The 23,478-nt window shown below is 32.1% G+C and overlaps 1 protein-coding gene across 1 annotated transcript in view; it reads right to left on the bottom strand.

Moving 5' to 3' along the window:
• Positions 1 to 2,557: 2,557 nt before the first annotated feature.
• The window catches only part of LOC143241984 (collagen alpha-1(IX) chain-like), a 35,558-nt gene continuing 14,637 nt past the window's right edge, over positions 2,558 to 23,478 (bottom strand). The window contains exons 5-15 of the mRNA XM_076485328.1: positions 14,399 to 14,569; positions 14,117 to 14,188; positions 12,715 to 12,789; positions 12,424 to 12,531; positions 9,666 to 9,719; positions 8,820 to 8,873; positions 8,364 to 8,417; positions 6,282 to 6,341; positions 4,842 to 4,892; positions 4,599 to 4,652; positions 2,558 to 2,617 (exon numbers count right to left, since the gene is read on the bottom strand). Coding sequence (XP_076341443.1) covers positions 2,576 to 2,617; positions 4,599 to 4,652; positions 4,842 to 4,892; positions 6,282 to 6,341; positions 8,364 to 8,417; positions 8,820 to 8,873; positions 9,666 to 9,719; positions 12,424 to 12,531; positions 12,715 to 12,789; positions 14,117 to 14,188; positions 14,399 to 14,569 — 795 coding nt within the window. The 3' untranslated portion in view covers positions 2,558 to 2,575. The remainder of the gene's footprint in view (positions 2,618 to 4,598; positions 4,653 to 4,841; positions 4,893 to 6,281; positions 6,342 to 8,363; positions 8,418 to 8,819; positions 8,874 to 9,665; positions 9,720 to 12,423; positions 12,532 to 12,714; positions 12,790 to 14,116; positions 14,189 to 14,398; positions 14,570 to 23,478) is intronic.

Here is a 23,478-nt window from a genome sequence, read left to right as displayed (position 1 = left end):
ACAAATTTATCTACCTACATATATATATATATATATAGACAGACATATATTAGGTAGACAGTAAGCATGTAAATATGTATATGTTATAGTTGAAACAAAACTTGTGTACATTTGAAAAATATTTACTCAGTAAGTTACTGAGTGAATATAAAAACCTTTGTACCATTCACAGTTCCACATGTTTCATATTACTACGTCAAATTCATTAGAAGTGAAATTTGTTGTAAGAATTAAGATATACAAATACCTTACTTTAGAGGAATGATACCATCAAATATATATACCAGCAAATGATACCATGAAATTCATATACCAGTATTACTTAAATAATCCCCTGTCATCTAATAACTACTTGTTTCTTTAATTCAAATACAATACCTTAACATTATTTTTATTATCTTTTATTATTTCAATAGGCTCACAACTATTATTATGACTAATAATTATACATTATGGCAAAATAACAATTTTCCCATTTAAGTATGTGCCATTTGATTAGTACACCCAGCAAAAGATGGGACATTTGTTATCACACTTAGCCAATATCACTGGTTTTCCTCTTGACATGTTAAAATACCGTGAATAGCTATATTATAATTACAAAGTGTTGTGAAACCAATATTTTATCTATACACTTCCTTACATATATATATATATATATATTAATTTGAACAGCTATATTATAATTTCAATGTCCTGTGAATCTGAAAGTTCATCCCTCCACTACCTTACACATATGTTGTTAACTTCAACAGCTATATTATAATTACAATGTCCTGTGAATCTGAAAGTTCATCCCTCCACTACCTTACACATATGTTGTTAACTTCAACAGCTATATTATAATTACAATGTCCTGTGAATCTGAAAGTTCATCCCTTTACTTCCTTACACATATGTTGTTAACTTCAACAGCTATATTATAATTACAATGTCCTGTGAATCTGAAAGTTCATCCCTCCACTTCCTTACACATATGTTGTTAACTTCAACAGCTATATTATAATTACAATGTCCTGTGAATCTGAAAGTTCATCCCTCCACTTCTTTACACATATGTTGTTAACTTCAACAGCTATATTATAATTACAATGTCCTGTGAATCTGAAAGTTCATCCCTCCACTACCTTACACATATGTTGTTAACTTCAACAGCTATATTATAATTACAATGTCCTGTGAATCTGAAAGTTCATCCCTCCACTACCTTACACATATGTTGTTAACTTCAACAGCTATATTATAATTACAATGTCCTGTGAATCTGAAAGTTCATCCCTCCACTTCCTTACACATATGTTGTTAACTTCAACAGCTATATTATAATTACAATGTCCTGTGAATTTGAAATTTCATCCCTCCACTTCCTTACACATATGTTGTTAACTTCAACAGCTATATTATAATTACAATGTCCTGTGAATCTGAAAGTTCATCCCTCCACTTCCTTACACATATGTTGTTAACTTCAACAGCTATATTATAATTACAATGTCCTGTGAATCTGAAAGTTCATCCCTCCACTTCCTTACACATATGTTGTTAACTTCAACAGCTATATTATAATTACAATGTCCTGTGAATCTGAAAGTTCATCCCTCCACTTCCTTACACATATGTTGTTAACTTCAACAGCTATATTATAATTACAATGTCCTGTGAATCTGAAAGTTCATCCCTCCACTTCTTTACACATATGTTGTTAACTTCAACAGCTATATTATAATTACAATGTCCTGTGAATTTGAAAGTTCATCCCTCCACTACCTTACACATATGTTGTTAACTTCAACAGCTATATTATAATTACAATGTCCTGTGAATCTGAAAGTTCATCCCTCCACTTCTTTACACATATGTTGTTAACTTCAACAGCTATATTATAATTACAATGTCCTGTGAATCTGAAAGTTCATCCCTCCACTTCTTTACACATATGTTGCTAATTTCAACAGCTATATTATAATTACAATGTCCTGTGAATCTGAAAGTTCATCCCTCCACTTCCTTACACATATGTTGTTAACTTCAACAGCTATATTATAATTACAATGTCCTGTGAATCTGAAAGTTCATCCCTCCACTTCTTTACACATATGTTGTTAACTTCAACAGCTATATTATAATTACAATGTCCTGTGAATCTCAAAGTTCATCCCTCCACTACCTTACACATATGTTGTTAACTTCAACAGCTATATTATAATTACAATGTCCTGTGAATCTGAAAGTTCATCCCTCCACTACCTTACACATATGTTGTTAACTTCAACAGCTATATTATAATTACAATGTCCTGTGAATCTGAAAGTTCATCCCTCCACTACCTTACACATATGTTGTTAACTTCAACAGCTATATTATAATTACAATGTCCTGTGAATCTGAAAGTTCATCCCTCCACTACCTTACACATATGTTGTTAACTTCAACAGCTATATTATAATTACAAAGTCCTGTGAATCTCAAAGTTCATCCCTCCACTACCTTACACATATGTCGTCCTTGTTCAACAGCTACATTATAATTACCCTAAAAGCTGTGATGTAAGAAATACTTTCTGGAGGACCTCTCTTCAATAAGTCGTCCTCTGTTCCCCTGGTTCTCCTGGCTCACCCTAAAGTGAATAAAATTTTTAAAACTTTCTCTTTTACAAATTCCTTCAATAAAACCATACGATATCTGTTTCATTTTTTTTATATAGGTAAATCTATAGTGAATGAAAACTTCTAAAGACTATCCTGTTTTAAGTAAATACTCTTTGTAGGTTCAACTTGTAGAATACATTATTCTACATAAACTATGTTAGTAAGTTGTAACATACAGTACAGACTCACCTTGTACTAAACAATAACATGTTCTTTGTAGGTTCAACTTGTAGCCAATCATACATTATTCTGTCTTATAAACTCTGTTATTACATACTCTGTACAGACTCACCTTGTACTAAACAATAACATGTTCTATGTAGGTTCAACTTGTAGCCAATCATACATTAGTCTGTATAAACTCTGTTAGTAAGTTGTAACATACTCTGTACAGACACACCTTGTACTAAACAATAACATGTTCTATGTATGTTCAACTTCTAGCCAATCATACATTATTCTGTATTTTCTACCATTGTTCCTTTTGACCTTTTTATCCAGGTTAACTTGGCTGACTTGGGTCTATTTTTGGATGCTGTTGCTGTTTCCACTGGTCAGCCCTTCTCACCATGACTTACTACCAGCCCCAAATGGGACCTTTCTTTGAGTCATCTGAAGAAGGTGGATATTCCCAAATGGAAGTGCCGACTTCTATTAGCTAAACATCTTTTGAACCATCCTTCCATTCTCATTTGGATGGTTCAAAATCATGTGACTGGGTGGGCTCCACCATGGATTTTTGTGGTTCAGAGGTTGCACACAGGATCCCCTCAACAGTTTCTGTGTTCACTGCTGAATTGTACGCCATTTTTCTTGCCCTGGACCACATAGTAGCTATGTAGTACATGAGCTATATTATTTATTCTGACTTGCTAGGCCCTCTACTGGCCCTGAAGTCGCTTCAGATTAGTTCTAACCCTGTTCTCATCGATATCCAAAACTGATCATCTTTATCATCTACTACTATCTAGTTTCTTCTGGATATCAGGCCATAATGATATTCACAGGAATAAACTCACTGACACTGCAGCTAAGCCTATCTGCTCTGGTGTTATAACTACCATGCCTATTCCATTCATGGACTACAGCCCTGTATTTGAGGTTTGGCTCCATGCCAGTTGGCAGTCAACTTGGAATGAGCAACGTTACAATGAGCTTTCCAGATAAACCCTTCTATTGGACACAGGCTGTCTTGTTTCCATAAGGACTGGAAGAAGGAAGTTGTCCTAACTAGGCTACACATTGGTCACAGTTTTTTTAACCCATCATTTTCTTTTATCTGGGACTGATGCACCAATGTGTGGTCTGTGTGATACCAGAGTCACAATAGCCCACATTTTATTATTGTGCCATCATTATGACCATTAGTAGTGGCACCATGTTAGACGTTTTTACCATGGGTTTACCCCTGAAATTGGACAGTGTCATTGGTGATGGTGCCTCTGTCCACCTTATAAATGTTTTTATTTCTATTTAAGATTTTATCCAATGTTTGGCCACTATTTTAGTTTTAACATAATTTCGTTTTACACTTTATAATAATTTTACTGTTATTTTATTTTGTTTATCAGTTGTTTGGAACAGATAGCCTAGTTGTTTTGAGCCAAACAACAACATACCTACAATGTTTGCTGTACATGTAAGAAAAGTGAGAGAAGACAACTCACATAATAAAAGGAAATTAGAATATTTTTATTGAAAATATGAACTAATTTCCACATGAACTAATTTCTACTCCTGTTTGTATTATGAACTAGTGACAGTATTCTGGACTAGAGTTTTCTATATTACAACATAAAATATTTCATCACATTGATAACCTGAAATGTTGGTTTAATTTTCATAATTACTGAGTAAACTATTTTAATTCACCTAAAGCACGTTATTTCATTATTCCTGTATTCTTAAAATCAAGTATGGTGCTAATAAATACCATAACACTATATTTACCTTTTTCCCTGCAGATCCAACATGTCCAGGTAAACCCTGAAGACCTTGCTCACCCTGTCAAAATGATGTGTTTAGTGAAACTAGTAGCTTGATAAGTTATTGATTAACTACAAGTTATTTATATTACATTGTCATGTGAAAATAAGTTTAATAAAATGAGTTATAGTTTAATTAATCTATAGATAAAATAAAAAGATAAGAGTCTGGTATGTGTTAGTCCTAAGGCTGGAATAATAATGTTACCTCAGGTCCTGGAGGTCCAGGTTCACCTTTTGGTCCAATACGTCCTTCTACCTGAAGATAAAAGTTGAACAGATCAGCTAACTTTATTTATCAAGAATTCATGGGTATATATATCTGAAGGACATTGAAGATACTAATATGTAAACTGATAATATCATTAGAAGAACAAACCTCTGTTATTCAATGCTTTAATTATTTACCATATACCTTAAAAACTAATTGAGAACAAATATAAGTTTAGTTTAATAATGGTTAGTTTGATGTTTGGTGTCACATATTAAGTCATCTTTAAGTTTAATACTGGATAGTTTCAATGTTTGGCGTTATGTCATAAGTCGTTTGTAAGTTTAATAGTGGTTATTTTTGGTGTCTGATGTCATATATTAAGTGATCTATAAGTTTAATAATGGTTAGTTTGATGTATAGTATCATATAGTAAGTTATCAGCAAGTTTAATAATAGTTAGTTTGGTGTGTGGTGTCATATAGTTCAAAGCATAAAAGTACACTTAACAATTGACAGAAGATAAAGTTTATTTATAAACTTAATGTATATCAAATTGTTTCTTACTGAAATACTCAAGTGCTAACTTGGTTTCACTGAATTCAAGGAAGTACTCATCACCTGGTTCCAGAAGGAACTTACCACCACAGAATTCATGTTAGAAGGAACTTACCACCACAGAATTCGTGATAGAAGGAACTTACCACCACAGAATTCGTGTCAGAAGGAACTTGCCACCACAGAATTCGTGTCAGAAGAAACTTGCCACCACAGAATTCGTGTTAGAAGGAACTTACCACCACAGAATTCATGTCAGAAGGAACTTGCCACCACAGAATTCGTGTTAGAAGGAACTTACCACCACAGAATTCGTGTTAGAAGGAACTTGCCACCACAGAATTCGTGTTAGAAGGAACTTACCACCACAGAATTCATGTCAGAGAATTCCACCACAGTGTTGAAGGAACTTGCCACCACAGAATTCATGTTAGAAGGAACTTACCACCACAGAATTCGTGTTAGAAGAAACTTGCCACCACAGAATTCGTGTTAGAAGGAACTTACCACCACAGAATTCATGTCAGAAGGAACTTGCCACCACAGAATTCGTGTTAGAAGGAACTTACCACCACAGAATTCGTGTTAGAAGGAACTTGCCACCACAGAATTCGTGTTAGAAGGAACTTACCACCATAGAATTCGTGTTAGAAGGAACTTGCCACCACAGAATTCATGTTAGAAGGAACTTACCACCACAGAATTCGTGTTAGAAGGAACTTACCACCACAGAATTCGTATTAGAAGTAACTTTCCACCACAGAATTCGTGTTAGAAGGAACTTACCACCACAGAATTTGTGTTAGAAGTAACTTACCACCACAGAATTCGTGTTAGAAGGAACTTGCCACCACAGAATTCGTGTAAGAAGGAACTTACCACCACAGCATCACCTGGCAGACCTGGTTCTCCTTTTGGCCCTGTTGGTCCTGTGATACCCTAAAGAACATAATAGGTTATTTATAAGTTATTGTACAAAAATAATAAGTTCACAAAACACTCTTATTTTGAAGAAATATTTTCCTTCACAACAACAAAAAATAAAGTTAGAGACATAAGAAAAGAAGAGAATTAGAAATGTGGTAGAAAATAAAACCAAAATGCAAGACATAAAACATGTATAACATTTATAGTTAAACGTGCAGGAACGTTTAGTGGTGAGGTAGAAAACAAAAGAACCTCTCATACACAAAAAAATAAACAAGTACATAAATGTAAAGCATTCACAGATATGAGTGAAATAAATCTGATAGCAAGATGAGTAGCTGGTAAGGTTATCAGTTTCATGATAGGTTATAGAGACACTTTGGTAAGGTTATCAGTTTTATGATAGATTATAGAGACACTTTGGTAAGGTTATCAGTTTCATGATAGGTTATAGAGACACTTTGGTAACGTTATCAGTTTCATGATAGGTTATAGAGACACTTTGGTAACGTTATCAGTTTCATGATAGATTATAGAGACACTTTGGTAAAGTTATCAGTTTCATGATAGGTTATAGAGACACTTTGGTAAGGTTATCAGTTTCATGATAGGTTATAGAGACACTTTGGTAAGGTTATCAGTTTCATGATAGGTTATAGAGACACTTTGGTAAGGTTATCAGTTTCATGATAGATTATAGAGACACTTTGGTAAGGTTATCCGTTTCATGATAGGTTATAGAGACACTTTGGTTAGGTTATCAGTTTCATGATAGCTTATAGAGACACTTTGGCAAGGTTATCAGTTTCATGATAGGTTATAGAGACACTTTGGTAAGGTTATCAGTTTTATGATAGATTAGACACTTTGGCAAGGTTATCAGTTTCATGATAGATTATAGAGACACTTTGGTAAAGTTATCAGTTTCATGATAGGTTATAGAGACACTTTGGTAAGGTTATCAGTTTCATGATAGGTTATAGAGACACTTTGGTAAGGTTATCAGTTTCATGATAGGTTATAGAGACACTTTGGTAAGGTTATCAGTTTCATGATAGATTATAGAGACACTTTGGTAAGGTTATCCGTTTCATGATAGGTTATAGAGACACTTTGGTTAGGTTATCAGTTTCATGATAGCTTATAGAGACACTTTGGCAAGGTTATCAGTTTCATGATAGGTTATAGAGACACTTTGGTAAGGTTATCAGTTTTATGATAGATTAGACACTTTGGCAAGGTTATCAGTTTCATGATAGGTTATAGAGACACTTTGGTAAGGTTATCAGTTTTATAATAGATTAGACACTTTGGTAAGGTTATCAGTTTCATGATAGGTTATAGAGACACTTTGGCAAGGTTATCAGTTTCATGATAGGTTATAGAGACACTTTGGTTAGGTTATCAGTTTCATGATAGGTTATAGAGACACTTTGGTAAGGTTATCAGTTTTATGATAGATTATAGAGACACTTTGGTAAGGTTATCAGTTTCATGATAGATTATAGAGACACTTTGGTAAGGTTATCAGTTTCATGATAGATTATAGAGACACTTTGGTAAGGTTATCAGTTTTATGATAGATTATAGAGACACTTTGGTAAGGTTATCAGTTTCATGATAGATTATAGAGACACTTTGGTAAGGTTATCAGTTTCATTATAGGTTATAGAGACACTTTGGTAAGGTTATCAGTTTCATGATAGATTATAGAGACACTTTGGTAAGGTTATCAGTTTCATGATAGGTTATAGAGACACTTTGGTAAGGTTATCAGTTTCATGATAGGTTATAGAGACACTTTGGTAAGGTTATCAGTTTCATGATAGGTTATAGAGACACTTTAGAGTGACGTCTATTATTTCTGTCTCTTAGATCCTAACAGCTGTTTTATCCTCTTTCATTTTTAACATCATCTCACCTCTCAATATATAATAATGTTTTGCAGCAATCCATATGGAATCTATTGTTATATTATGGATTCCAGCTATGATTTACCCATATTAAAATGTTGTAAAACAAACTCATACTTACAGGTGTTCCGGGTTCCCCTGAGAGCCCTGATGACCCCTTCTGACCTTTTATTCCCTGAAAACCATTTAAAGGACAGAGTCAGTTTCATTTTATTATCAGTGGCCTGTAACATAACAAAACAAATGTGTTAAGACTGAACAAAAACATAAGTTTTTAGTACCAGTGGTTTGCTACATAACTAAATAATTGTGTTAAGATTTAAGAACCATATCCATGTGTTTACCATTACCATGGTATGTAGTAAAACATTTGTGTTAAGATTTAACAACCACATCCATGTGTTTATTATTAGTAGCCTGCTACATAGTAAAACATTTGTGATAAGACTTAACAAACACATCCATGTGTTTATTACCAGTAATCCACAAGATTATAAAACTGGTGTATTAAAGATTGACAAATACAGCCACATGTTCAGAACTCAATTAATTCAAGTATATAATGTACTGTTCTTACCTGTAAACCATGCAATCCAGGCAATCCAATGTCTCCTTTGTGTCCTCTGGGGCCCTTTATGAAAAATAAAATCACTTAGCTATTACAAAACTAAGTTTTCAAATCATTTTTTAACCTTTAAATGAGTAAGAAAGCCCACATAAGCACCGTATTTTTCGGTATATAACACGCTCTTTTATCAAAAAGGGTTCTCAAAACCCCCTGCATCCTATACACCGAAGGTTAAAAATTGTAGTCATAACATACTGCATGGACTAGAAACTAGCATGGTCAGCCATAACATACTGCATGGACTAGAAACTAGTCCATGGGCTTGTTTTCTTTTATTCTGGACACTACTTCTGAAGCATTCTATAGAATAATAAAATATTATGCTGATAGTGAACAAATAAACAAATGATAACTGTGAAATATATTTTTTTTCCTGAAGACAGCCTTGAAAATGGGGGTGCGTCTTATACACCAAAACACACGGTGTATCATAGTTTACAGTATTTGTTTCAGTTCTTGTACCTTATTTGCAGGTTGAAAATACGTCCATTAACAACATTTATATTAGTACGTTTATGTCACCTTGTTACATATTTTTTTTACAATCAATATTATTCCATTATTCATACAAATGTACATTAATAGAGTTTATTATCACATTATTCAAGTTTTTAAATACTCAACACACTGTATACTTTCACACATTTAAAAACCTATAATATTGTATTACTATAATTTTATAGTTGGCAATCTCTATATGAAAACATTGTGTTCTTATTGTTACCTATGATATTCAACACCAATAAAATCCTTCTATGTAATATTCACAATTCTATACAAAATTGTCAGAATTACCATTGCTCCTTTTGGTCCTGAAGGCCCGATTGGTCCTGGAAGTCCCTGCAAACCCTGAAACAAGAGTTTTTATACACAACATAACGTTTTGGGAAATATGGGACCTATTGGACCATCTCAGATGTTCCGTACTCTAAATAAATTAACTTAAGAAACTTAAAGTTATCCTTATTAGTATTGAAATATCTATCAATTTGTTTCTTAAACACGTTTACTCTTACTGTCTGTACAACACCTAAAGGTAAACCACCCTGTTACAAAATGAAACTGTCTGAAGATGAGTCCTATCTTACCAAAATTTATATTTGTGTCCTCTAGTCCTACTATCCTGACTGTTAAATGTGAGAAAAGATGAGGTACCAACATTATCAATTCCATTTATATTCTTAAACGCCTCAATCACATCACCCTAAATTTTCTTTTTGTCAAGAGAAGACAATTTTAGAGATTTCTACCTCTTCTCATATGATAACCCCTCCATCCTAGGCAGTATTACAGTGACCTTTATCTGAGTCCTTTCCAACAATTGGATGTGTTTTCTAAGGTAAGGAACCCAAGACTGGACATAGTATTCTAAATGTGGCTAACCAGTGACCTGTATAGTAAAACTATATATAACCTCTTTAGACTTGTATTCAACATATCTGTAAATACAACCTAACAACCTATTTGTCCTACTACTACCAACAACAACACTGATTGGATGACTTTAGAGACTGATCAACCATTACACCAAGATCTCTTTCCTTCATAACACTGTTAAGGTTATTCACATCTATATTATACCTATAATTCAAATTATGATAAACTACAAACATTATGTTACATTTATTATAATTAAAACCATTTATTTATCCAATTAACTAAATGATCTAAATCATTTTATAAATCAGTAACATCCTGTTCACAGTCACCAACATCTTAACATCATCAGTATATTTAAATAATTTATTGACCATTCCTTCCATATGTCATTGATGTAAATAAAAAAGATCAAAGGTCCTAAGACTGAACCATGAGGTACCCCACTTGTAACATTAATCCAATTCGACTAAACTCCATTTATAATAACCCTCTGTTTTCTTCCATCAAGCCACTCTTTTATCCAAATAGTTAACTTATCTTTCACACCAATAGAGATAAGTTTCTTTACAAGTCTTTTATGTGACACCTTGTCAAATGTTTTTTTGAAAATCCAGATACAACAAAACTATACCTTTACCTTCATCTACATAAGTAGTAACCTTTACAAAGAATACTTGTAAGGGAAGATGTTTCCCTGAGCAAAAATATGTTGTTTAGTTGATCCCATATAAACAATGACACAGAATATAAAGTACAGAATATAGCTCAAGACCCCTCAGTGGCACAGTACTATGTATTCTGACTTACAATGCTAGAAACTGGGTTTCAATACCTGTGGTGGGCATACCACAGATAGCCCATTGTGGGGCTTTGTGGTTAACTTCAAAAAAAAAATAACTTTGCTAAACAATTATGAATCAAAGTTAAAATATAAAAAGTTCATCTAACATCAACTGATGTCATAAGTTATTTTCTTTATGAACATAAAAATACATTGGTTAACCGCATCCCCATCGTGCCAAACATGCTCACCCTTTCAGCCATTTGGACGTTTTAATGTGAAGGTCAATCCCACTATTCATTGGTAAAAAAGTAGCCCAAGAGTTGGCGGTTGGTGGTGATGACTAGCTGTCTTCCCTCTAGTCTTACACTGCTATATTAGGGACGGCTAGCAAAGATCGCTCTCGAGAAGCTTTGTGCAAAATTCAAAACAAACAAACAAACAAACATTGGTAAACAGTCATTTGTTTCATCTTTTTCATAAAAGGGTGTGGTTTTCTCTGTAGTTAAGTCTGAATTTTAGACTTGGTAAGCCTAGTTTAAATTCATGCACCACTAAACAATATTTCTTACACTTTAAACTGTGGGTGTGTTGTAAGGGTGACATAGAATAACTTAGTGTGGATGGTGAGTACCACTAGCAGCTGCCTTAAGTTAAAAATTAGGCATAACAACAGTTAGCTTTAGTAGCTTTAGATATTATCTAAAATAATAATTTGGGCTTTTTAACTAATGGGACTAGTGATAATTTCCTGGACCATACATAACTAATGGGACTAGTGATAAGTTCCTGGACCATACATAACTAATGGGACTAGCGATAATTTCCTGGACCATACATAACTAATGGGACTAGTGATAAGTTCCTGGACCATACATAATTAATGGGACTAGTGATAAGTTCCTGGACCATAATTAATGAGACTAGTGATAAGTTCCTGGACCATAATTGATGGGACTAGTGATAAGTTCCTGGACCATACATAACTAATGGGACTAGTGATAAGTGTCTTAACCCTTAATCTAAAGAACTATACTAATTAGTCTGTAAATGTTTAGAGAACTGGAAATAAGAAATTAAAATAAGGCTTAGTCATTTTTTATATGAAAGTACATTAAGTGTGGTAAAATTTATGTAAACCTAGTCAAGAAATATCGTTACAATTCACCAAAGTTATAAAATCATGGTGAATATTGTGTCTGAAATATCCAAACTGAGAAGGAACAAGTGAAAATTTAATAAACAAATTCATTGGCACTCTGCACCATTTTCTTACTCATATATCTACAATGTTATGTAATTTTAATACTCTTTTCTACAGAGTCAAAACTCTTTAATTTTCCAGTCAACATTCAAACCAGAATATTGATAGGAAGTAAAATAATATCTTACAGGAAGCCCAGCAATTCCTGGTTCTCCTTTAGGACCCATTAACCCCAACAGTCCTTGAAGACCTTGTTCACCTTTCTCACCTGGAGTGCCAGGAGGACCCGGAGGACCCTTAAAAATGGACAACATCAAAAAGTTTATATTCTATTAATTTCATGACACTACTACTGTTTATAAACAATGAAGTGTTGGTTGAAAGTATTTCTTATTATTATAAAATTATCAGTTATGAAATATTGATAAGTAAGCAATGAATGTTCGGATGCAAATAACACAACAATACTGGTTACTTACTTCTGTTCCATTTAATCCAGGTGGACCTGGTGGACACACTTCACATTTATTAATGTTCTCCGGTTTCTTTTTAGGCTGAAAAACCAAACATTATTTTTATAGTTGTGTTTTATCCTTCCTCTAATTGAGTATTTATAACGTGTATGTAGATCTCTTTGTGATATCCTTGTTTCTTACTATAAAACATTTAGCAACACTTGTAATTATCTGATGGCACTTATCATTTTTACTGGTGAACAGGTAGGACATAGAATCATAACAAACTTTTCTGTGACGTTTTACTCAAAATATATCTACAATATTTTAATATTTTTAATGAGATGTTTCACAAAATTTCATAGTTTATAAAAAAAATGTTACCAGCTTTAACATTTAATTACAGGTAATGCTTCACTCAATGTCAAAACTTACAGGTAATGCTTCACTCAATGTCAAAACTTGCAGGTAATGCTTCACTCAATGTTAAAACTTACAGGTAATGCTTCACTCAAAGACAAAACTTGCAGGTAATGCTTCACTCAATGTCAAAACTTACAAGTAATGCTTCACTAATGTTAAAACTTACAGGTAATGCTTCACTCAATGTCAAAACTTACAAGTATTGCTTCACTCAATGTTAAAACTTACAGGTAATGCTTCACTCAATATTAAAACTTACAGGTAATGCTTCACTCAATGTCAAAATGTACAGGTAATGCTTCACACAATGTTAAAACTTACAGGTAATGCTTCACTTAATGTCAAAACTTACAGGTAATGCTTCACTCAATGTCAAAACTTACAGGTAATGCTTCACTCAATGTCAAAACTTACAGGTAATGCTTCACTCAATATTAAAACTTACAGGTAATGCTTCACTGAATGTCAAAACTTACAGGTAATGCTCCACTCAATGTTAAAACTTACAGGTAATACTTCACTCAATGTCAAAACTTACAGGTAATGCTTCACTCAATGTTAAAACTTACAGGTAATGCTTCACTCAATATTAAAACTTACAGGTAATGCTTCACTCAATTATAAAACTTACCAGTAATGCTTCACTGAATGTTAAAAGTTACAGGTAATGCTTCACTCAATATTAAAACTTACAGATAATGCTTCACTCAATGTCAAAACTTACAGGTAATGCTTCACTCAATATCAAAACTTACAGGTAATGCTTCACTCAATGTGAAAACTTACAGGTAATGCTTCACTCAATGTTAAAACTTACAGGTAATGCTTCACTCAATGTTAAAACTTACAGGTAATTCTTTACTTATTGTCAAAACTTACAGGTAATGCTTCACTCAATGTTAAAACTTACAGGTAATGCTTCACTCAATGTTAAAACTTACAGGTAATGCTTCACTCAATATTAAAACTTATAGGTAATGCTTCACTCAATGTCAAAACTTACAGGTAATTCGCCACAAGTTTCTCTCTCTGATCGTGAAGGGTCACAGCTCAACACCATCCATTGTAGATCTAGCTGATAAGAAGAACAGAATAATACAATATAGATTTGATATAGTTAACAGTAGCTGCAAATATATTTTCTAACCGTAGTGCATTTACAACAAATCAGAGAGAGCAGCGGTTTAATTAATGTTTTAGATGAGTAAAACTTAAAATTACAAAATACGTTAGGTTATCGGCAGATTTAAGGTTACATTTAGCTGTGACTAAATGCGCCACCTACCGGTACACTTCTCTTTCGACCAACAAACTGAGCAAGCATAATGTTCCCGTTAACGTCAATTGGTCCACGTTGATTCATAGTCCTAGTTGTTGTTTTCTTACAGTCCAGGTACAATGTAACTTCACTTTCATAAACACTTAAGTCCATCTTGTGCCACTGCTTGTTATTTACCTGTAACAGCCGTTGAAATCAAAGTTAAATACAGATAATTCCTACATACAGTGTAATCCTTAACTGTCCATGAAGCTATTCGAGGGCTATCGTCTCTAATTTTGAAATGGTAGACTGAAGGTAAGGCAACATAACTCACCACCAACTGTGAAACACTGTTTAACGACGAATAGAGAAATTGTAGTTATGTTCTACATGATAAACATACCTGATGTATCATATACGTAGGTATTTTCTACATGATACACACACCTGTTGTATCATATACGTAGGTATTTTCTACATGATACACACACATGTTGTATCATATACGTAGGTATTTTCTACATGATACACACACCTGTTGTATCATATACGTAGGTATTTTCTACATGATACACACACCTGTTGTATCATACACATAGGTATGTTCTACATGATACACACACATGTTGTATCATATACGTAGTTATGTTCTACATGATACACACACCTATTGTATCATATACGTAATGTTCTACATGATACATACACCTGTTGTATCATATACGTAGTTATGTTCTACATGATACACACACCTATTGTATCATATACGTAATGTTCTACATGATACACACACCTATTGTATCATATACGTAGTTATGTTCTACATGATACACACACCTGTTGTATCATATACGTAGTTATGTTCTACATGATACACACACCTATTGTATCATATATGTAGTTATGTTCTACATGATACACACCTGTTGTATTATATACGTAGTTATGTTCTACATGATACACACACCTATTGTATCATATACGTAATGTTCTACATGATACACACACCTGTTGTATCATATACGTAGTTATGTTCTACATGATACATACACCTATTGTATCATATACGTAATGTTCTACATGATACACACTACACCTGTTGTATCATATACGTAGTTACGTTCTACATGATACACACCTGTTGTATTATATACGTAGTTATGTTCTACATGATACACACGCCTGCTGTACCATATACGTAGTTATGTTCTACATGATACACACACCTGTTGTATCATATACGTAGTTATGTTCTACATGATACACACACCTGTTGTATTATATACGTAGTTATGTTCTACATGATACACACACCTGTTGTATCATATACGTAGTTATGTTCTACATGATACACACGCCTGTTGTATCATATACGTAGTTATGTTCTACATGATACACACCTGTTGTATTATATACGTAGTTATGTTCTACATGACACACACCTGTTGTATTATATACGTAGTTATGTTCTACATGATACACACCTGTTGTATCATATACGTAGTTATGTTCTACATGATACACACCTGTTGTATTATATACGTAGTTATGTTCTGATACACCCTGTTGTATCATACGTAGTTATGTTCTACATGACACACACCTGTTGTATCATATACGTAGTTATGTTCTACATGATACACACCTGTTGTATTATATACGTAGTTATGTTCTACATGATACACACCTGTTGTAATATATACGTAGTTATGTTCTACATGATACACACACCTGTTGTATCATATACGTAGTTATGTTCTACATGATACACACACCTGTTGTATCATACACGTAGGTATGCTCTACATGATACACACACCTGTTGTATCATACACGTAGGTATGCTCTACATGATACATACACTTGTTCTCTATACCTGTGTTCTTTATGTTACAAATGAGAATCTTACACAATAAACATGGCTGTTCTAAATGGTAAATATTATTGATTTGAGCACGTTACGTTTTTTTACTCTATGTGATGTTTTCAATAGAGTTAAAATACAATGTTTAATAACCTGTGATGGTGAATACGAAATAACCACAACTAAAGCTATGTAAACAGTTCACGGAAGTGACGTCAAGATACATAGGCCTTGTATCGTCTGGTGATTAGGGCGCTCGACTCGCAAAGTGCGTGTTCGAATCCCCGTTATTGAACATGTTTGCTCTTTCAGGCGTGGGTTCGTTGTAATATGATAATAAAAATCCTGTTCATTGGTAAAATTGTAACCCAAGAGTTGGCGGTGGGTGGTTGACTCGCTGTCTTCTCTCTCGTGCCTCACTGCTAAATTAGGAACAACTATTCCATATAGCCCTCGAGTAACTTTTATTGACAGACAAACAAACAGACGAATTTATATGTATATAGAACTGACAATTTTCTAAACCAGTGCAATAAATCATATTACAAGATGTATTTAACCAGTACGATACATCATATGATTACAAGATGTATTTAACCAGTACGATACATCATATGATTACAAGATGTGTTTAACCAGTACGATACATCATATGATTACAAGATGTATTTAACCAGTACGATACATCATATGATTACAAGATGTATTTAACCAGTACGATACATCATATGATTACAAGATGTATTTAACCAGTACGATACATCATATGATTACAAGATGTATTTAACCAGTACGGTACATCATATGATTACAAGATTTATTTAACCAGTACGATACATCATATGATTACAAGATTTATTTAACCAGTACGATACATATAATTACAAGATGTATTTAACCAGTACGATACTTTACGTGATTACAAGATGTATTTAACCAGTACGATACATCACGTGATTACAAGATGTATTTAACCAGTACGTTACATCATATGATTACAAGATGTATTTAACCAGTACGATACATCATATGATTACAAGATTTATTTAACCAGTACGATACATCATATGATAACAAGATATATTTAACCAGTGCGATAAATCATATGATTACAAGATATATTTGGATGTCTACATTACTGATTTAGACATACCTCAGGTTGTTTGTCCTAAGTAGTTAATATGAGATAGGAAACCTTTTATATAAAACCGTTTGTTACTGAATACGTGGAAGCGAAACCTTTTATATAAAACCGTTTGTTACTAAATACGTGGAAGTATTTATTTTAAAAAATCTAAAGTAGCATAAACTTTAGTCTCTTCATCTTGTCATTTTTCTCAACAGTTCAAACAGGTCTTAGCCTAACTGCTCTTCATACACACCAAACAACTGCACAAGTAAAGAACAAGTAGAAGTAATATAGTTCCATACAAGTATGAATTCTATGGATGTACAGCACAAGTAATATAGTTCCATACAAGTGTGAATTCTATGGATGTACAGCACAAGTAATATAGTTCCATATAAGTATGAAGTCTATGGATGTAAAGTACAAGTAATATAGTTCCATACAAGTATGAATTCTATGGATGTACAGCAAAAGTAACATAGTTCCATACAAGTATGAATTCTATGGATGTACAGCAAAAGTAATATAGTTCCATATAAGTATGAAGTCTATGGATGTAAAGTACAAGTAATATAGTTCCATACAAGTATGAATTCTATGGATGTACAGCACAAGTAATATAGTTCCATATAAGTATGAATTCTATGGATGTACAGCACAAGTAATATAGTTCCATATAAGTATGAATTCTATGGATGTACAGCACAAGTAATATAGTTCCATATAAGTATGAATTCTATGGATGTAAAGTACAAGAAATACTGTTCCATATAAGTATAAAATCTATGGATGTAAAGTACAAGAAATATTGTTCCATACAAGTATGAATTCTATGGATGTAAACTACAAGAAATATTGTTCCATATAATTATGAATTCTATGGATGTAAAGTACAAGAAATACTGTTCCATATAAGTATGAATTCTATGGATGTAAAGTACAAGAAATATTGTTCCATATAAGTATGAATTCTATGGATGTACAGCACAAGTAACATAGTTCCATATAAGTATGAAGTCTATGGATGTACAGCACAAGTAATATAGTTCCATATAAGTATGAAGTCTATGGATGTAAAGTACAAGTAATATAGTTCCACACAAGTATGAATTCTAAGGATGTACAGCACAAGTAATATAGTTCCATATAAGTATGAAGTCTATGTATGTAAAGAAAAAGTAATATATTTCCATACAAGTATGATTTCTATAGATGTACAGCACAAGTAATATAGTTTCATATAAGTATGATTTCTATGGATGTACAGCACAAGTAATATGGTTTCATATAAGTATGATTTCTATTGATGTGCAGTACAAGTAATATAGTTCCATATAAGTATGAATTCTATGGATGTACAGCAAAGTAATATAGTTCCATACAAGTATGAATTCTATGGATGTACAGCACAAGTAATATAGTTCCATACAAGTATGAATTCTATGGATGTACAGCACAAGTAATATAGTTCCATATAAGTATGAATTCTATGGATGTAAAGTACAAGAAATATTGTTCCATATAAGTATGAATTCTATGGATGTAAAGTACAAGAAATACTGTTCCATATAAGTATGAATTCTATGGATGTAAAGTACAAGAAATATTGTTCCATATAAGTATGAATTCTATGGATGTAAAGTACAAGAAATACTGTTCCATATAAGTATGAATTCTATGGATGTAAAGTACAAGAAATACTGTTCCATATAAGTATGAATTCTATGGATGTAAAGTACAAGAAATATTGTTCCATATAAGTATGAATTCTATGGATGTAAAGTACAAGAAATACTGTTCCATATAAGTATGAATTCTATGGATGTAAAGTACAAGAAATATTGTTCCATATAAGTATGAATTCTATGGATGTAAAGTACAAGAAATACTGTTCCATATAAGTATGAATTCTATGGATGTAAAGTGCAAGAAATATTGTTCCATATAAGTATGAATTCTATGGATGTACAGCACAAGTAACATAGTTCCATATAAGTATGAAGTCTATGGATGTACAGCACAAGTAATATAGTTCCATATAAGTATGAAGTCTATGGATGTAAAGTACAAGTAATATAGTTCCATACAAGTATGAATTCTATGGATGTAAAGTACAAGTAATATAGTTCCACACAAGTATGAATTCTAAGGATGTACAGCACAAGTAATATAGTTCCATATAAGTATGAAGTCTATGTATGTAAAGAAAAAGTAATATAGTTCCATACAAGTTTGATTTCTATAGATGTACAGCACAAGTAATATAGTTTCATATAAGTATGATTTCTATGGATGTACAGCACAAGTAATATGGTTTCATATAAGTATGAATTCTATGGATGTAGAGCACAAGTAATATACTTCCATACAAGTATGAATTCTATGGATGTAAAGTACAAGAAATATTGTTCCATATAAGTATGAATTCTATGGATGTACAGCACAAGTAACATAGTTCCATATAAGTATGAAGTCTATGGATGTACAGCACAAATAATATAGTTCCATATAAGTATGAAGTCTATGGATGTAAAGTACAAGTAATATAGTTTCACACAAGTATGAATTCTAAGGATGTACAGCACAAGTAATATAGTTCCATATAAGTATGAAGTCTATGTATGTAAAGAAAAAGTAATATAATTCCATACAAGTATGATTTCTATAGATGTACAGCACAAGTAATATAGTTTCATATAAGTATGATTTCTATGGATATACAGCACAAGTAATATGGTTTCATATAAGTATGAATTCTATGGATGTAAAGTACAAGAAATACTGTTCCATATAAGTATAAAATCTATGGATGTAAAGTACAAGAAATATTGTTCCATACAAGTATGAATTCTATGGATGTAAAGTACAAGAAATATTGTTCCATATAATTATGAATTCTATGGATGTAAAGTACAAGAAATACTGTTCCATATAAGTATGAATTCTATGGATGTAAAGTACAAGAAATATTGTTCCATATAAGTATGAATTCTATGGATGTACAGCACAAGTAACATAGTTCCATATAAGTATGAAGTCTATGGATGTACAGCACAAGTAATATAGTTCCATATAAGTATGAAGTCTATGGATGTAAAGTACAAGTAATATAGTTCCACAAAGTAAGTATGAATTCTAAGGATGTACAGCACAAGTAATATAGTTCCATATAAGTATGAAGTCTATGTATGTAAAGAAAAAGTAATATATTCCATACAAGTATGATTTCTATAGATGTACAGCACAAGTAATATAGTTTCATATAAGTATGATTTCTATGGATGTACAGCACAAGTAATATGGTTTCATATAAGTATGATTTCTATTGATGTGCAGTACAAGTAATATAGTTCCATATAAGTATGAATTCTATGGATGTACAGCACAAGTAATATAGTTCCATACAAGTATGAATTCTATGGATGTACAGCACAAGTAATATAGTTCCATACAAGTATGAATTCTATGGATGTACAGCACAAGTAATATAGTTCCATATAAGTATGAATTCTATGGATGTAAAGTACAAGAAATATTGTTCCATATAAGTATGAATTCTATGGATGTAAAGTACAAGAAATACTGTTCCATATAAGTATGAATTCTATGGATGTAAAGTACAAGAAATATTGTTCCATATAAGTATGAATTCTATGGATGTAAAGTACAAGAAATACTGTTCCATATAAGTATGAATTCTATGGATGTAAAGTACAAGAAATACTGTTCCATATAAGTATGAATTCTATGGATGTAAAGTACAAGAAATATTGTTCCATATAAGTATGAATTCTATGGATGTAAAGTACAAGAAATACTGTTCCATATAAGTATGAATTCTATGGATGTAAAGTACAAGAAATATTGTTCCATATAAGTATGAATTCTATGGATGTAAAGTACAAGAAATACTGTTCCATATAAGTATGAATTCTATGGATGTAAAGTGCAAGAAATATTGTTCCATATAAGTATGAATTCTATGGATGTACAGCACAAGTAACATAGTTCCATATAAGTATGAAGTCTATGGATGTACAGCACAAGTAATATAGTTCCATATAAGTATGAAGTCTATGGATGTAAAGTACAAGTAATATACTCCATACAAGTATGAATTCTATGGATGTAAAGTACAAGAAATATTGTTCCATATAAGTATGAATTCTATGGATGTACAGCACAAGTAACATAGTTCCATATAAGTATGAAGTCTATGGATGTACAGCACAAGTAATATAGTTCCATATAAGTATGAAGTCTATGGATGTAAAGTACAAGTAATATAGTTCCACACAAGTATGAATTCTATGGATGTACAGCACAAGTAATATAGTTCCATATAAGTATGAAGTCTATGTATGTAAAGAAAAAGTAATATAATTCCATACAAGTATGATTTCTATAGATGTACAGCACAAGTAATATAGTTTCATATAAGTATGAGTTCTATGGATATACAGCACAAGTAATATAGTTCCATACAAGTATGAATTCTATGGATGTACAGCACAAGTAATATAGTTCCATACAAGTATGAATTCTATGGATGTACAGCACAAGTAATATAGTTCCATATAAGTATGAATTCTATGGATGTAAAGTACAAGAAATATTGTTCCATATAAGTATGAATTCTATGGATGTAAAGTACAAGAAATACTGTTCCATATAAGTATGAATTCTATGGATGTAAAGTACAAGAAATATTGTTCCATATAAGAATGAATTCTATGGATGTAAAGTACAAGAAATACTGTTCCATATAAGTATGAATTCTATGGATGTAAAGTACAAGAAATAATGTTCCATATAAGTATGAATTCTATGGATGTAAAGTACAAGAAATATTGTTCCATATAAGTATGAATTCTATGGATGTAAAGTACAAGAAATACTGTTCCATATAAGTATGAATTCTATGGATGTAAAGTACAAGAAATATTGTTCCATATAAGTATGAATTCTATGGATGTAAAGTACAAGAAATACTGTTCCATATAAGTATGAATTCTATGGATGTAAAGTACAAGAAATACTGTTCCATATAAGTATGAATTCTATGGATGTAAAGTACAAGAAATATTGTTCCATATAAGTATGAATTCTATGGATGTAAAGTACAAGAAATACTGTTCCATATAAGTATGAATTCTATGGATGTAAAGTACAAGAAATATTGTTCCATATAAGTATGAATTCTATGGATGTAAAGTACAAGAAATACTGTTCCATATAAGTATGAATTCTATGGATGTAAAGTGCAAGAAATATTGTTCCATATAAGTATGAATTCTATGGATGTACAGCACAAGTAACATAGTTCCATATAAGTATGAAGTCTATGGATGTACAGCACAAGTAATATAGTTCCATATAAGTATGAAGTCTATGGATGTAAAGTACAAGTAATATAGTTCCATACAAGTATGAATTCTATGGATGTACAGCACAAGTAATATAGTTCCATACAAGTATAAATTCTATGGATGTACAGCACAAGTAATATAGTTCCATACAAGTATAAATTCTATGGATGTACAGCACAAGTACAAGTAATATAGTTCCATATAAGTATGAATTCTATGGATGTACAGCACAAGTAATATAGTTCCATATAAGTATGAATTCTATGGATGTACAGCACAAGTAATATAGTTCCATATAAGTATGAATTCTATGGATGTACAGCACAAGTAATATAGTTCCATACAAGTATGAATTCTATGGATGTACAGCACAAGTAATATAGTTCCATACAAGTATGAATTCTATGGATGTACAGCACAAGTACAAGTAATATAGTTCCATATAAGTATGAATTCTATGGATGTACAGCACAAGTAATATAGTTCCATATAAGTATGAATTCTATGGATGTACAGCACAAGTAATATAGTTCCATATAAGTATGAATTCTATGGATGTACAGCACAAGTAATATAGTTCCATATAAGTATGAATTCTATGGATGTACAGCACAAGTAATATAGTTCCATATAAGTATGAATTATATGGATGTACAGCACAAGTAATATAGTTCCATATAAGTATGAATTCTATGGATGTAAAGTACAAGAAATACTGTTCCATATAAGTATGAATTCTATG

This window comes from Tachypleus tridentatus, unplaced genomic scaffold (genome assembly GCF_004210375.1).
Source record: "Tachypleus tridentatus isolate NWPU-2018 unplaced genomic scaffold, ASM421037v1 Hic_cluster_1, whole genome shotgun sequence".
Taxonomy (NCBI): domain Eukaryota; kingdom Metazoa; phylum Arthropoda; class Merostomata; order Xiphosura; family Limulidae; genus Tachypleus; species Tachypleus tridentatus.
The sequence above is the reverse complement of the archived record's forward strand: the minus strand, read 5'-3'. Positions and strand labels throughout refer to the sequence as shown.